General features: G+C 39.7%; 3 protein-coding genes across 3 annotated transcripts in view; 1 reads left to right on the top strand and 2 right to left on the bottom strand.

Moving 5' to 3' along the window:
- The window catches only part of B3GALT5 (beta-1,3-galactosyltransferase 5), a 359,311-nt gene that overhangs the window by 67,215 nt on the left and 274,651 nt on the right, over positions 1-17,445 (bottom strand). The gene's annotated exons all lie outside the window — the stretch shown is intronic.
- On the top strand, positions 3,077-13,735 carry LCA5L (lebercilin LCA5 like). The gene is made up of 8 exons (XM_058863119.1): positions 3,077-3,239; positions 5,400-5,914; positions 6,915-7,052; positions 8,709-8,802; positions 11,137-11,240; positions 11,523-11,649; positions 13,190-13,543; positions 13,632-13,735. The coding sequence occupies exons 1-8, from the start codon at positions 3,077-3,079 to the stop codon at positions 13,733-13,735; spliced, it is 1,599 nt and encodes a 532-aa protein (XP_058719102.1).
- The window catches only part of GET1 (guided entry of tail-anchored proteins factor 1), a 6,639-nt gene continuing 4,068 nt past the window's right edge, over positions 14,875-17,445 (bottom strand). The window contains 3 exon segments of the mRNA XM_058863075.1: positions 14,875-15,899; positions 16,590-16,704; positions 17,026-17,096. Coding sequence (XP_058719058.1) covers positions 15,826-15,899; positions 16,590-16,704; positions 17,026-17,096 — 260 coding nt within the window. The 3' untranslated portion in view covers positions 14,875-15,825.

Below are 17,445 nucleotides of genomic sequence, written 5' to 3'. Positions count from 1 at the left end.
AGAGAATCACAGAATAAGCTGAGTTGGAAGGGACCAAAAGGGATCTTCGGATCCAACTCATGGTCCTGCACAGCATCATCCACAAGAGCCACACCATGTCCTTAAAGCAGTAAATATTTGCACCACCAAATGTTCACGGTCAGATTCTGGGACAGAATTGCCAATGAACTCTCGCTCCTGCTTGGCTTCAAACCCAAAACACTCACTAAGCTGCACATGGAAATGCCATTCCCGAGGGCTTTGGGTCCTGGCTCCCATTGTGTGCAGCCTCCAAGGAAAACATGACTTCATTCTGAAGGGATTTTTCACCTTTTTCAGTTTAAGAATGTTGAGATTAACCCTGAGTTTGGAGCCCTGTTGGGTCCGGCCTGCGCGCTCTGAGGGCACGTCCAGGCCGTGAGGCGCCTCCACAGCCAGGGCACAGCGGGACCCACATCGCCACATTCCCATTAAAAACCTGGTGTGGTACTGAAATATGAGGGTGGAAATACACACACACAGGCTCCTCTGCTGGGTCTGGGGTGAGGGAAGAGGAAGGGAAGAGGGAGGAAAAGGGTGAGACCCCACTCCCAGCGTGCTGCCACCATTTCCCACAGCCACAGGGATGGAGGCCGGTGATGGCGGCCGGTGAGGCCGTGAGGGGACAGCACAACACTGGGGTGGAAGTGGGGAGAGATTCCCAGAGAGGACACGGGGACAAGGTGGAATCCTTCATCTGTGGATTCCAGGGGGACAGGGACAACAGAGAGGGGTTAGGAGAGGACACGGGGCTGGGCATGGGGTTGTGTGTCCAGGTGGACCCTGATTTCCAGACTTTATTTATGTGCCAGGACATGGAGTTGGGTTTTGGATTGTGTGTCCAGCAGGGACACTGATTTCCAGACTTTATTTATGTGCCAGGACATGGAGTTGGGTTTTGGATTGTGTGTCCAGGTGGACCCTGATTTCCAGACTTTATTTAGGTGCCAGGATGAAGGGCTGGGTGTGGGGTTCTGTGTCCAGGTGGACACTGAGGATGTACCTGGACATGGGGCTGGGGGTGGGATTGTGTGTCCAGCAGGGACACTGATTTCCAGACTTTATTTATGTGCCAGGACATGGAGTTGGGTTTTGGACTGTGTGTCCACCAGGGACCCTGATTTCCAGATTTTATTTATGTGCCAGGACATGGAGTTGGGTTTTGGATTGTGTGTCCAGCAGGGACACTGATTTCCAGACTTTATTTATGTGCCAGGACATGGAGTTGGGTTTTGGATTGTGTGTCCAGCAGGGACACTGATTTCCAGACTTTATTTATGTGCCAGGACATGGAGTTGGGTTTTGGATTGTGTGTCCAGCAGGGACACTGATTTCCAGACTTTATTTATGTGCCAGGACATGGAGTTGGGTTTTGGATTGTGTGTCAGGTGGACCCTGATTTCCAGACTTAAATAAAGTGCCAGGACATGGTGTTGGGTCTTGGATTGTGTGTCCAGGTGGACACTGAGGGGGTGCCAGGACATTTTCATCTTCGACACAGGCATTTGGCTCTAATTATTTGATTCCTGTTCCTTTTCAACATAAATTCTCCTGTTGTTTGTCCATTCCAGCCCCCTTTTTTTTATTTCTATCGCAGTATCTTTCATTTCATATCTCTGCTTCTTCTGCTTCGCCTTTGCTTTTCCTGCCTTCTCCTTTTCTATTTTATTTACTTCTCCACACCTGCTCTGGATGAGCAGATTCAGGCCACACTTCTCATCAAAACAAATTAAAGCAGAAGTTTTAAGTTTAATTTTAGGTAATTTGCTTTAAAGACAATTTGCCTAGAAAGTGTTGGCAGTGCCAAATCAAATTTTAACACAAATACAGATCTGTGAACCAACCTGGGCTTTGTCTAATGCTCAAAATATGATTTCTCATCTCTTGTGGGTTATTGCACTGCCTCAGATTTAGCAGGACTGTGGCATTTCTCAGTATTCCACAAGGAAAAATTGTTCATGCAGAGGAATTAAGAGTAATGAAACTGTTTTGGTTCAGCCTAATATGTTCTGTGCAATCCTGAATTACGTTTTTTAATTTTCTTTGGGAGCTATGTAATTCCCCTCTCCCCTTTAAGAAATTTAATTTAAAATGAAATGCCAGCACAAAGCAAAAAAGCCAACAAAGGAGTTAGAAGGTTCTAAGAAAATAGTTTCATATTTTGTTAGTGAAGGGGACATGTTAAAACCCATGTGAAAATAAAACATCATTTTAACTCCCCTCAAATTTCCTTTCCACAGTTGCCATGCTCCTTTTAGACCCCCAAAATATACAACTTATCCTTCTATTGTGTAAGAATTTTTGTTTATAAATGAATTTTAAGGGAGCAAAGATGAATTTCTCTGTGGTTTTGTTGTTGCTATGAGGTGAATGTGACATTGCCACTCTCAAAAGCCTCTCTTAGCAAATATTTTCCTGCTTTTCTATTTTTTTCCTCTTATATGCAGAAAATAGAAGTCAAACTTTGGGTCCCAACATTTAACCTCTTTTGTGTTTTAATCTCACTTTGGGGTATGTTTAGAACCTAAATCCTTTCCACAATTGTGGCTCAAGGCAAAACTTGCCTCTCCTCACCTGAAATAGATTAGAACATAATAATAAGAAAATGGAATGGGTATCAAGCCATATCCCAAGAAATAATTTTTACCAGAACAGCAATGTTTAAATAATTCTGCCAGGTGAATAAACTGATCTGTTCTTGCACTTCCCAGTCACCTTGGCAAGGGAAAAAAAAAAGGGGAAAAAAAAAATCAGCATAACAATTTTTCAGAAATACCTATAAAATAACTTAGAAATATTTATTTTATGCTAAATACATGCTTTTTACAAGCATATTAAAATAGTTTTAGGTTCTTCTTTATCCTCTGCTTAGAGTGTTAATATGGCAGGTAAGGTGGTTTTCGTGCTGTTTTAAGGGATTAATTAATTTTGTGATCTGATTTGCTGTCTAATTCTTGAAAAATGTGATTAATGCTATTTTTATGACATGAAATGCTGTGAAATCCCAGGTAGAGTGGTGACCTCTTAGAGAAAGACACAAGTGAGCATTCTCCCAGTGATGCTTGCAAGAGCATTTTCAGTGGCTGACCCTGAAAGAGTCAGAGGACACAAACTTTTAGAAACACCAGGAGCTGAAGAGAAGAAAACACAGAAAAAGGATAAGGCAAGAAAGGAAAGAAAGAAATGTGGACCGTGTCTCCATGCCCAAGGTGATAGAAAAGGTAAATTTGTTTTCTGGTAGTATGAGACTCTTTTAAGAAATATCATTATTCACTTTCTTTGGTTTTCTTTGTTTGGTTTTTTTTTCAGTAATTAGCAAGCAGGGACAACAGTTTTTCAGTGAAAGGATATGATAAATTCTGTTTCAAACACCAGTAAAGGGAGGGAAGAGAGGGAGAGACTCCCTAATGTGTTACCCCACAAAACTCTGTGATTCAAAGGGAGAAGAATCACCTGGGATGTGGGAGCCCCTTGGCAATCCTCATTCCTCAACTTTAACCCAAGGACCTAAAAAGGGCTCTGCCACATTTTGGTTTGAGTCTGAAAAAGCCTTTCATAAGGAAAATGAGCAAAAATAATGCACAAAAGCATCAGTTTTGACCAGAAAACAGCCATTTTGTGGCCAGCAGGGTCATGGTGTATCCTATGAAATGAATTTGTGCCTCAATGGAATGAGCACAGAGAATGAACATGTAAATGTACATGGAATTTATGCCACTGTTAACAGTGAAGAATCTCTCCATGCCTGCATCTTTTACCATCTAGATTCATCTTTTCTTAAATCCTTAAATCTTACCAGGCCACAGCACAAAAATGAGTGGAAAAGCAGCAACCCTTTTTCTGCTGAGCTTCAAAATTTCATCTTGATTTACCAAACCTACAAGATGGAAATCAATCAAAAAAACCCAGAAGAACCACTGTCTCTGCTATAGTCTCTGTTATTATATGCTGCTGTCAAGAAGTTATACTGGCATGAAAGTAGCAGACCAGAAAAAATAATGACATTTTTTAGGTCATTATTTTTATTCAGCAAAAAGTCATTATTGACCTCTACCTGTGGTGAATAAATTATTGTATATATTTATAGATGTTATCTATCAGTTGGGTAAAGTGTTCATTTTTTTGCTTTCCCATGACTACTGGAAATGAAATACATTTTACAGTATTTCTGAAAGCTTTTGCAGAAAGGTGTTTGCACTTTTTATTCATTCCTCTGAGTCCATTCTGGCAAAATAAAATAGTAAGATAATTTTGCAATACTTATTGTAGCTTTCCTGCAGTGGAATTGTGTTTTAGAAAATACTGGAATCAACAAAAATACTTGGAATGATCTGTCCTTTTATTCTGGTACTTTTTTAAGTCAGGACCTTGCCTGTTTTATCCATAAAATGTGAGGTGATCTATAAATTGTAATAAACTTCATAGGAAAATACTGCCTGAGAATGCCATGAGAGCTGTAGAGGAATTGAATATATGCCTGAAAAAGGGGAACACACTCAGATTTACAGTCTTGACTATTTTTAAATTCTAATCCTGCTTCAGGAAGAGAAAATTAGAGTAATTCAGCCAGAATCCTGTCCTTAAGGAGAGGCAAATGGGAGCAACACACTGAGAAGTAGCCCATTAATGTATTTTTAATTGCTTTTTAGAAACCACATAGACAACTGCACACCTGTTCTATACAATGAGCATTTAAGGTTTAAAAATGTCATTTAATTCAAAGCTGACTGGAAAGCTATAGAAATCTGGTTTGAAATCCCAGCTGCAGGGATTTTAACCATGTGCTGTTTGGGGCATGTTGGTTTTTGAGTCCTTGCAGACCTGTAAGTTACTCTGTTGTTTTTTGTTGGGTTTTTTATTTTTTGGGTTTTTTTTTGTCATTCACCTATTCAAGGTGTAGATTCTGATGGGTTTCATTTGGTTCATCAGATTGTGGCTATGTTAGTGAAGTGCATGATTTACAGGCAGAAAATTGATTTCCATGGCTTGAAAATTGATTTCCATTGATTTATTTCCATTTATTTCCATTGGCTGCTAGCTGAGGTCCGCTACAGCCGCAGAAAGTCACAGAGATATAAAATATTTAATGCATTTGTCTGTGAATTATTTGAATCAGACAGCCCTAGAATGGTTTGTGTTGGAAGAGACCTTCAAGATCATCTTGTTCCAACCCTGCCACGGGCAGGGAACCTTCCCCTACAGCAGGCTGCTCACTGAACAACAGAGTTTTGGGGCATTTTGTGAAGAAACCACAATTCTGTAGCTGGATGAGCAGTTTAGGAGTAGTAGCTCATTAGCAGTAGGAGTTTATGTGAGCAGAAAAGCCACTCAGTGATTGATTTGTCTCAATTTCTGTCTCTCAATGCCAATTTACTCCGCAGGATGGAAGAAATGGCCGGCTGCAAAAGCCCCGTGTTTGAGCTCCTCCTTTGTAACCCTGCAGAGCGGGGTGGTTTACCAGGACAGAAACGCCACGGCCCAGCGAATATCCTCAGCCAGGCTCCACAAAATCAAAGAGCTGAAGAACGAAATATTTGACATTGGAAGGAAAATCGAGGCGTCGAGCTTGGAGAACCAGGCTTTGAAAGAGCTGAACCGCCGGCACGCCAGGGCCATCGGCAGGTACAACAACGCCGAGAGCCACCTGCAAGGGCTGCTGGCAGGACATCGCAAGGAGACCACAGAGCTCAGCAAACTCCTCAAGATGTCCCAGGAGGTGGAGAAAAACATGGCCAAGGAGCTCAAAAAAGTAGAAGCGGAGCTGAGGAGAACTAATGGTGATCTGAAGACTTTGGTTTTGCTGTCAGAAGACAAAGCTCTGGCGGAGAGGGAGGAACTCAGTCACAGGTTGTCAGTCCTTAACAAAACATTGGAAGCAAAGGATGAGAGGATACAGGTAATGCCTGCAAATTGTTGTGTTTGTGGAATGTAGGGTGGTAGAATATCCTAAACTGGGAGGGAATCACAAGGATCATCGAGCAGGAGAGATTTCAGTGCAGGAACAGTGGAAAATGTTTAGCTAGTTCCTATCACAGGAATGATTCTGATATAATCCTGTAACACTGGCTGCTGTTTAATCCAGTGTTCTCCTGAGCGTAAGGAAGTTCAAGAGGAAATAATTCACCCCCTTTTAATATCTCATGTTTCTTTACTCTCACTGACCTCAGCACAAAAGAAGATAGTAACAAAATTTTACTACAAAACGAGTGAAATTTCCATGGTCCTCCAGGAATTAATTTCTGTTTCATGTGGGGTCTGTTATTCATAGAAATAAATAAAGAGCCAGGAAATCTTAAGAGAAACTGTAAATCTGAACAGCTGAATTCAGACCCTCTTTTAAAAACTTTCTGTTTCCAGGAGTGTGCAGCTATAAAAAGCACACAGGGTTGAGTTTCCACCTGGTACTTTTAGGAACTGGAATTTTAGTACATGGCCCTGGGTTCTGAAGATAAAGAACCCAATAAATCACCAAATTTTCAATTACACTAAGCCTCTTTATTCTACCACAGTTCATAGGTCTTTGTGAATAGAAAACTTTAACATTTCTCAAATATGGTGTATTAATTAATCCATCAGAAATATAATGCACAGCCTTATTTTTATGATTGGATGCTAAGATCTTTTCTTTTGTCTAGTGAAAATAGGTTTTAAACCTTTTTTTTTCTTACTTTGAAATTAATTTTTCAGATACTTCAGTATAGTTTCATGCATTGTTTACAATATAATTTATAATATTATTTATATGACAATAAGAAGATAATAATTGTTATTATATATAATTATGAGCTTAAATTTCCTTATATTAGCATATGTATATTTTAAATCTTTTAAGAACTTACATTTTCCAACTGTCACACTGGGTACATCCATATGGTAAAATCTGTCACTTTTTTAAGCATCTGGAAATGCAGCTGAAGCTGAACAACAGCACCTATAGTCGTTGGCTGGCAAGTGAGAGTAAAAAACTCCTGGAAGCTACAATGATCACAAAAGACTTGCTAATGGAAATTAACATCGTTCACCAAAAAATTAAGGTATCCCAGATTTTACCCAGGTTTCTGTCTCTACAGGAAAATTCAAGTATTTATTGTTGCCTATTCCTTTTTCTTCTTTTACAGCATTTACTAGTGGAATTTTTCTTTGAGTCTATAATCTACTAAAAAAGACAAAAATTTCAAATTCTGACATCATTGTGGAGTCTATTTGTTAGAAGCAGTTCAATAATGAATTGAAACAGAGATTAATCTATCAGAAATTGAATCAAAACCCACAGCAATGTGTTACCATTTCACCAGATTAGGGTCAGATATATTCATCTACTCACTTTAAATGAGCTCTCTCACAGAAACAAATCAAAATGAGCCAAATATTACAACCTGCAAAACTAGAGTTTAACAAAAAGACTCGTGGAAATGTTTCAAGAGATTGCTCAAATTCCAGTTTGGTTTTTAGGTAAATGGTTTTGGGAAAAATAGGTTCAGTTCAGCACTTTTTGTAATGCTTGTAAATCAAACATTTGATTTATTCCAAATACAGGTAAACTGAATGGATTTAAACCCAAAACTGCTAGGAATGGGATGTCATATGAATTGTAATAAAAGAAACAAACAATACACATTCCAGAAAACCTGGAATCCCTTGTGGCTTTTTCATAACTGTGTTTGTAACACAATTAAAATACACTTATTTATATATATATTTCTCTGTCAAGGTGATCCCATTGGGGAGCTTTGTCCCCCTAAATGGAATCAAATATCTGTGGAAGATGTGTTGTTAAAGGGAGTTTTCCCAGACATTGTGAAGGGCAGGACAGGCAGTTCCTGAAGGTTCATGGAGGTTGGGATTTCTGCACAGGGGTGTTGTTTATCCCTCTTCCCTGTGTAGTAGGTGCAGAAGTTTCCTCCTGGTACTTGGCAGTGATTTTTCCCTCTCAGAGTCTGATCTCCTCCTGGACGTGCAGATCTGGAGATGGGAACAATTATAGTATCAAGAGCACTAATATAAAACTGTCCCCAAAATGCAAATTATTCCAAAGTGCAGTTCTCACCTTAACACTTCTCTAAAATAGCTCTGTTTCATCTCTTGTCCACACCATTTTCTGTGCATCCAGGTCTCTGAATTTTCTATTTAGATCCACAAAATTTTCTATTGATTCAACACAAAGAAAACCAGACATGGTTAGCAAGCTTATTTCTGTGCCAGAACAGAGTTGATCCCGGCAAATTCATAGTTTTAGGAACCTGTCCTATTTTGGGACATTCCATTTCCAGGATAACTTATTTTCCCAAATAAATGAAGCTCCTCTTTTTTCCAACTGAAAACTGGAGTGATGAGATTGTTACTGAGGTCTGTCTTCTGTGTTTAAAGATTTCATTAAGGAAAGAGGAATCTTGCTAAATAAATGTCAAAATGTGCCTCTGGAGTTCATGTCACCACCAGAGCAACAGGTTTTAAACCAACTGAGCATATGACAAGGGCACTGAGTAAATGAATTTTTAAAAATCAACAGAAAAAGAGGAAGTAAAGGCAAAAAAATATTTAGTTTGGGAAAAAGTAAATGACAAAGCCACCACGTGTGTCTGGCAAAAGGTGAAATCCCTGATGGGTTTCACCCAACATAGGAAAATTAAGTAGGTAAAAAGTATTTTTTAATGCCTATTAGAAGTTTAATGGTGTTTATTTCTTCTTAGGAAAAGGATCGGCAACTTTACATACAGAATATTTATGCAAATCGGATGCCAAAAGCCCTGAGGGACAGAAGTGATTGGCTTCCTAATGACCAAAGTATGTCTGTAATCATCTTCTTCTCTTGTTAAGTGACACTCCCACTGTTTTAGAACCGGGAGGTTTATTCCAAATTAAATGCCAAAGTAGTGCTTTTGTATGGGCTGAAAAGGTGAAAAGATTTATGTGGTTTAAAGGCTTGAATGATAGAAAATAATAATAATATAAATTAAGTTCTACCAAGGAAGAAAGAACTCTTTGGTAAAGAATATTTATTTCACATGGATGTTCATAGATATTGGGGAGAAATATCTATTCTCTCTATATATATACATATATAAAAATATATCTATTTATATATATATATTTATATATACTTATATATATACATGTATACATATATATATTTATATATATATATATTTATATATGTACTTATATATATATATATATATATATATATATATATATATATATATATATATAAATGGACTGAATTCCATGCAGTCTTGGCTATCCAGCATTCCAAGAGCAGCTCTCTGGAGTGGGATTCAGCTGATTAAAACCGACCAGCGCTGTTTGAGATGCCCCAGTTTGCCTCCACTACGGCCAGAATTTGGGATGGAATGACCTAAACATGGACTTCCCTGGCTGAAGCACCTCTGGAAAACACTGCTCAGATATTGCTGCTCCTAAAGTGAAGCAGAAATCAGGGCTTCCTTCACGTGGGAACCAAAGAGCACTTAGCAAACCTCTCTGCTGGAAGTGCTCTCCACAGAATTCCTCAAATTGTGGCATAAATACAGAATCATACTCAGTTGCTTATTTCTTTCCTCTTCATTGCCTTTACAAACCCATTAACTCTGCCTCAATCACCAGTGAACTACAGGGAAAACCTTGGTACACCTTCAAGGTGTAAAATTAAAAAACTTACATATTCCTGGTTCTCATCCCAAATCAGACACATTTTTTATGAAACTCTGAATTCCTATTTTAGTTACACCACATAACTATCATTTTTTTAAAATTTTACTCACATATGGCCTTGTATTCAATAGAAATTGAATATTGCTATTTAATTATGGTACTTAAACCGCTGTTATTATTTAAATTCTTCTTTCCTTCAAGCAAGATAAGGGAGCTTTGTTGGGAGAGACATGATAGTTTGTAATGAAAATCTTCCAAGCAAAGTTGCCCAGTCCTCTGGAATTTTTAGGAAAAGGTTTCATCCTCTGCCAGTTAATGCATTTGGAAACCCATAGCTGCAATTGCTGACAATTTGTTTTCCTTTTCACTCTTGGCTTGAATTTTCCTTTAGCAGATTTCTGAAGAGTTGCCTCTTCAGATCATTATTCTCTAATAGTTGACGTTCACAGAAGTTTTTTAGCCAGCAGGAAATTTGGAGGCGGGTTTTTTAGCGGTGCTGATAAATGTCTGGGATGAGGCTTCCTTGTGGATTTATTGGATGGAGCGATGGAATTCCAGGAGCTCCGGCTCACCTGGGGGGGCAGCGCCCCCTAGTCCCGATCCCGGGGAACGCCCCACTCATCCCGGCTGGAAAAGCTGGAGCAACTGGGAGAAAAAACTGGTGCAGCTTGGAAATCAATTCCTCATCATCAGAGTCAGTCCAGGCTGGTCACCAGCATCCCTTTCACCGCCCAGCTGCGAAGCATTTTTATGTGTTTTATCCTCTGATTTCTGAGCTCAAAATTGGGAATATGTGTGGATGTGGATGTGGGTAAGATCCTGGTTTTGCTGCTCTGGTGGTAGCAACTTTCTCAGCTGCTGTACCTGTGCCCAAGTTATTCCAAAAACAGAGTGCAGGAACAATATACTCATCTGCTCCATCTCATATCCGTATTTCTCTGAACGTCTCATTCAGGCATTCCCTTGGAATCTCTTCCAAAGACCACGGGTATTTCAGATAGTGTTAAGCATTTCCCATGAGCTGGGTTCCATAAAGATGCAAATTTAGGAAACTGAACCCTGAGGCTTCATAGCACACCTTTGAAATCAACACTAGAATGGAACCAAAAATTTAGCCCATGTGGGCTCTGGGGCATAGACACACTTGTCTGATTTTACATGTTCTATCTGGACAGGACATTGTATTAGGTTTTTATATAAATTTATGCATAGATGTATGTTTAGAATGCACTGATGTACAGATGAAAAGGCTCAGAAATCCAGGTTTGTGTCCCATTTCAGCATTTATAGATTCTGCAGAACAAATGATTTCTTTGTTTTAAAGAGCACTAGGATATCCATTATAAAAATATTTTTAAATTCTTGGTCACATACATAGTATTTTCAGTTGTCAGAGGCATCTTTTATTTATATCAGCAACCTAATTCCAGAAATTACTGTATTGCTAATGCTTGTCCTGTTCAACAGGTCTGAGAGCAGACAGATCAGTACAAGTAGATAAAGAGAGTTTTAGAGAACTGCTGCTGTCTCAGCACCAGGATACAGAGAAAAATCCAATGCAGCTAAAAAAGGTGGGAAAGAGCTGGATCCAAATCCAACCCCCTGTTTAAACTCTCAGCTAAGATGTATCTTATTCCCTAAATTGCAGTAATGTGCCTGGATACCCTGATCCATCATCTTGGATGTGGCTTTTGCATGAGTGTGATTACAGTACAGAAGAAATGCTATGATGTAAAGAATGTAACAGCAATAGAAATTGCTAATTTTTTATAAGTATTGCACTTACTGTGTTCTTTTAAAAGTCACTAAAGAAGCATTCCCTTGTTATTTTTACTTTTAATTGCCAATTGTAGGAGAAAAGAGGAGATAAGGGTGGAGAAGGTAAAGCAAGAGAAGTGTGCTCAGATGGCTGGGGTAGAAAAGAAAAAGAAGAAACCAAGGAAGTACCAACACCAGAAACTTCTAACAGGACACACAGAGGTAGGTTTAACGTTTCTCTCAGAAATTCACCTGATCTTTGCAAATTACCAGAAGTCCTGGTAATTTTTGTGGTTCTGACAGCCCTTCACTGGCACCTGGCTGACAGGAACTAGTTGCAGATGATGAATGAAGTGTCACTGAAATCACAGAATCATCTGGATTGGGAAATACAGCTGCTGGTGGTGCTGCACTGACAGCAGAGCTGCTCTGCAGGATGTGGCATCCCCACCCTGCTCTTCTTCCCTAAGCACTTCTTGGTCAGGGTGGTAAAAATTCAGTGTTCTGTCTGTAACAGGATAATTAACAGTTGTTAATCCACACTAATCAAACACTGATGTCAAAGTGATAGCTGGGAATCTTCATCACTGATGTGAATGTGTTTCCATGGAAAAGGACAAGACTGTGAGGGCTGGGAGTGCCTCCTCATGACAGCGATCCCTGGAAGGAGATTTTATGTAAATCTCAGCCACTGTGTTTTCATGGAAAAGTTACACACAGGGGACTCATCTGTGAACATCTTTATTCTGAAGAAATTCTGTAGAACAGAGGAAAGAAAAAACCACTGCTGTTCCCTCATTCACATTTTTCTTTCTAGAAACATTCCTGCTATTTCCTTTAAGGCTTTTAGGGAAGGGTCTGAGTGCCACCATTCTAAACATGTCACAAATGGCAAGGGACCTCCAGGGCACACATTTAGCCAGGTGGAACAGGGTCACATCCCTGTAACCTGGGATGTGATAACTCCTGAGGTTTGTACTCTGCCTTTTAAGCCTGCAGCCTTTCCAGAGCCCCCCAGTCAGCATCTGTCCTTAAAATGCCATTTAAAACTGGCAGAAAACACAGGGCTTACGATGCTCCCTGTAAACCTCTGAAGAGTCTGTGAAATCTGAATTTCTCTCATTGATATTGGACTTCTATTCAAGCCTTACATGGCTTTTTTAGTTCCTGCAACTTCTTATTTCTCCTTTAAGCCTGGATTCTGTCTCATTTTGGGGGTATTTGTGAGTCTCTGCAGAGCTCAGGACCCATTACAAGTAATTCCCTGCGTGGATAAAATGCATTTCTGTACACACGTTCCTTTTCCTACTGAAAAGTGGAGCCCCCTCATTTCCAGGTGAGGGAGTTGCTGTACATTCTGCTCCACACAAGCAATCTGCTGTGAATTAAGGGAAAGGAAATCCTGCATATCTTTACATTCCACTTAAAAAACAGAAAATGACAAAAGTTCAGATCTCACCTGGTTTCTCTGTTGCATTGTACATGACTTTTCTGGCACTGTATTTAGCCATTGCTGTACATAATGGCAGCTAAATCCATTTAATTAAATTCAACACCATGAAAAAAGTAAAAATAAAGATATTAAGCTGGATTCAGTGGCATAATTATGTTGTTTAAATCTTGCCCCATACTGTTGTATTTATTATAGATAATATTTGAAATAACATCAATTATAAGAACCAAAGCAGTGAAATAAGGATGTGATACTTGCTCTTTTTAAAGCTTCATGTTCTCCATATTCTTTAACCCCATAATATTTCAGGGGGAAAACTACTGATGGAAAAAGGCAGTTTTTCAGAATTTATTAAAGAAATGGAAGAAGAGACAGAGTTTCTTAAACAGAAGTTGAAAAGTCTGATGAAATCTGAACAAAATCCTCAAAGAGACGGAGTAAAGGAGAACAATCAAGAGGGAGAGGCAGTGGAAGAAGTTGAAAAAGAAGAGAAGAAACCGTCTGAGCAGCAAAAGAAGAAAGCCAGGAGTGAAGAAGCAATTCCAAGCAAAGACTTTGCTAAGCTGAAAAATATCTACCTCTCCTCAGAGGGTGTTGAGAGTTTGCATCAGGGGCTCCACACCTCAGGTGCCAAATGCAAAGCAGGCAGCCAGAGCCAGGCAGGCCAGAGCTGCAGGGACACTGCTGAGACCAGGGGGAAAATATCCTTTGGGGCTTATGAACCTTCTTTTGGGCAAATCCCCCTGGCCAGGCAGGGTGGCAGATGTGGAGTGGAAGAAACAGCTGAGGAAGGAGGTTTTTGGGGAAGGCTGTTTGACAGGAGACAGCCCCTCGAGTTCCAGCAGCAGCAAGTGAGGGGTGCGAGGCAAATCCCAAACTCCAGGAGAGGGTTCAGCTCTCCTCGTTAAAACCAGCTCCAGAGAATGTACAATGATTTCTGGTAGTTAAGTACATCAGCTTACCTTTAGAGAGTTTATACATTCAGATTGTTAAAAAACAAATGTTTTACTGAAATGTTTATTAAATCTTAAAAGCGCTGGCTCCATGATTTTTTCCAAAACAATCCAATCAGTTGTCACAAAAAAAACCATTCTATGCTCGGTGTGTATCCACAAAAATGTGTTGTATTGAGAATTCCTTATTGTTTTTACCTGTTACCAGGTAAAAGTTAGTCCATGTTTAGGAACTTCCAGGTTTTTGCATTCCCAAGGAGCAGGAATTTGGAAGCTAGGTTGTTGTCAGCTCACTGACACGAGAACCTGCTTTTCTAAGGTTCACTGCTGGGTGAGGACCAACAATGCAATAAAAAACCCACTTTTTTAGTTCCTTCACTCCCCAAACAGCTTCCAGAAGTCACAGATAATAAAAATAATTTGCTCCTACATTGTTTTCACAAGCATTAGAAACCTCTAAAGCCTCATTCTTTCCCACTGTTGGAACTTATCAAAGCAGTTTGCCTGGTAACTTCCCCAGCTGACATCCAGAGATGAATGTGCAAGAGGGAAGCATTGTTTTGGAGAAGTCAGGCATAGCCAGTCCCCAAAAAGCCTCTAAAAATCCTTGTTTAAGGTTATGTAAGCGAGGGGAGGAGGATTGTGTTTTGTTCCTCACAGTAATTCATTAAATACTTGCTAAATTCATGTGAAGTTTGGAAAAATTAGAGGCATTCTGCTAATTTTTAAAGGCAGTAGCACTTTTAAAAATGTCAGAAATTACACTACAAAAGCTTTTAAAGATGACAAAGACATTCAGATCTGAACCTGCTTGCAGCAACATTTCAAAGGTTTAGAAAAACAGTTAAAAAAATAAATTACTCCAGTTGATTCAAACAGTATTTTCTTATGCACAAACATGGGGGGTGTTGTTTTGGCTTGGATTTTGGTGCCTTTGGGGTTGGATTTTGCCATTTTGGCTTTGTTTGTTTGTTTGGAGGTTTTGTGGATTGTTTAGGAAAACTGCAGTTAACATTAAAAAAGAGATGAGAAAACCTAAGATGGGTTGAAAAGCTTTATTTCCTTAATAAAATCACAATTATACATAACATTCAATCACATTTTTACCTTGATATTTATTTTCATGTTGGCTAAATACAATTCCTAATATAAAATCCCAATTTTTAAATTAACATTAAAAAAACAAACAAACAAAAATATTTAATCTATATATATATACACACAACAGAACCTCACCTTTTAAACTGGTTTCTAAAGGCAGTGCCAATTTTGGAGGCTCCTGGCCCCTTCCTTCCTGCAGGGTGGAAAAGGCCCTGGAATGGCAGAACAGATCATTCCTCTGTGGGAATTCCAGAGTGGGAAGCTAAATCAGCATCCCCTCTGCAGGAACAGCACTGTCTTCTGCATCATTGACAGCAGCCTGTGTTTGGCAGCTGAAGAAACCTCTTACAGAGATAAAATCTTGATTAAACACATCTATTTTTTTTAGGACAGCTCAAGAATATTCCAATTTTAAGGTAAAAAAAAAAATCACAAAGAAACTCTCTTTTGTCCCAAGCCAAGCAAACCACCTCCCTCTGCCCTCTGCACCACCCAACATGATCCCACCTCAGGGTGAAGCTACCACATTTTACAGCAAAGAAACAGCCAGGCTCCCAAATTAATTCCTAAAGCCAGCACATTTCCAATTTAAAACCACAAATCCAACACCTTTAGATGTTGGTGACAACAGGCCACAGCAAAACCTTATGGCTCTGCCACGAATAAACCCAAAAGGAGGTTTTATAACCAGCAATGCTCTTCTTTCCAAACTGAAAGGCAAACTCTGGGAAGAGAAATCAAAAGGACCGACTGATATCCAAATGGAATAACAAGGATTGCCCCAGACCTTGTCTCATGAAAGATAACTGTCCCTTTTTTTAAAAAAAAATTAATTTAAAACAGTGATTAATGTGAATGCAGTTGAGGAGTCCAGGGACTGCTGGGGTTCCTTCAGCTGAAGGGGTGCAGCATGATAGCCACAACTTTATTGCAGACCACGAGCCAGCAGGTAATTCCCACACCTCCTGGAAAAGAGGGAGAAACCACGATTCAAGTTGTTGGATCAGTAACTCAGAGGAACCTGTGCTGCTGAAAACAACCTTGGAAGTGTAAAACATGAAACTCAGAATTCATGAGGCCAACAGGAACAAAACTCTTTATATACAAAAGGGAGATACAAGAGATGGGGTGATAGATCAAGGGTGGTCCCAAAAAATTCTGGATTGTCGGGAAAAGAGCACCAAATACACAAATATGAGCTGAAGTGTGGTGAGGGCACCCCACAGCTAAAACCATCTACCACAGACCCAAGAGAAAATATCTGAAGTTTAAGGCCTGGCAAGTCACAGAATGCTTTGCTTGAACCTAAATTCAGAATTTGAGAGGTAAAGAGTAAATTCCTCTGAAGTTGAAATCCGTTGCTTTGTAAGTACATAACTATTCATAGCACACCTGTGAGGAAAACTCCCTTTTGGGTGATTTTTTTTGATTTTCTAATTTAAATCTTCCCCAGGGTCTATTCAATACAGATGAGGACAATGCTCTATTTGGGTGGAAATAAAAATGACAAAATTCCGTGATCAGTTCAAGAAGCCAGAACTGAACACCCACGGAGGAGCTGCTCAAGTATTTGAACCCTGTGCTCTGGGAGTCAGAGAAGCAGCTGCTGTTAATCCAGGGATGCTTTGGGGCTTGGGAATTGTCTTTTTCCTCACCTGCCACTCCTGTAGGGAAGGCCACCAGGCGCTCCAGGGGAGCCAACCATTTGCTTGGAAGCACCGTGACAGGCTCGGAGTAGTACTTCCAGATCAGAGAGATCATCAGGGCAGCCTGGAATGGAAAATTTTATTACTTTGGGTAACAACACACATCAAAGTGTGTGTTGTGTACATCAAAGTACATTCCCAGTGCTATCTGGAAACAGCAAATAATAAATTCTAATGAAAGGGAATTGTTTCTTTATTATTTTATCTTCTTGGAAATAGTTTTAGATTCTGAATGACCTCAAATTTATATAAAGTATTAGGAGATTGCAGGGAGAACTTGTTTCCTTCCAAGACCCTCATTCCAATCAAGCTGACTCAAACACAGTCATAGAGCATTTGTTAAAATTCTGATGACCCTTTTTAGCCTCAATTTCTGGCAACTCACTTTAACAGCCCCCAAGGAAATCTTCAGGCTGACCACTGCCATCCTCGTTAGCAAATTCTCGTTAGAAAATTCTTTGGCATCACATCAGAACTACACAGACAATCTGATGAGGCACTGTGGGGAAATGTGTGGCAGCTGTAGGTGGAGATTTGCATCCTCAGCAGAAGTGTATTTTGTCTTCAAAGCCAGAATTACATTTACATGTAGCAGAACCTTCCTGGATTTGGGGCCATATATTAAAAAACCCCAGTCATTAGAGAGTTAAGACAAACTCCAGTCTTGTCCCCCTCAAAACCAGAAACACAGAGCTGAGATGAAAGTTAAACTCCTTCCATCCTCAACTACCAGATTTTATCAGCAGCATTTCCCTTCCAGTTCCAGAAACTCTTTCTGTTTGACAAGCTCTGTGTCCTTGGAATA

Source organism: Poecile atricapillus, chromosome 1, assembly GCF_030490865.1.
Source record: "Poecile atricapillus isolate bPoeAtr1 chromosome 1, bPoeAtr1.hap1, whole genome shotgun sequence".
In the NCBI taxonomy this organism is placed as follows: Eukaryota; Metazoa; Chordata; class Aves; order Passeriformes; family Paridae; genus Poecile; species Poecile atricapillus.
This window is presented reverse-complemented; position numbering and strand designations above follow the sequence as displayed.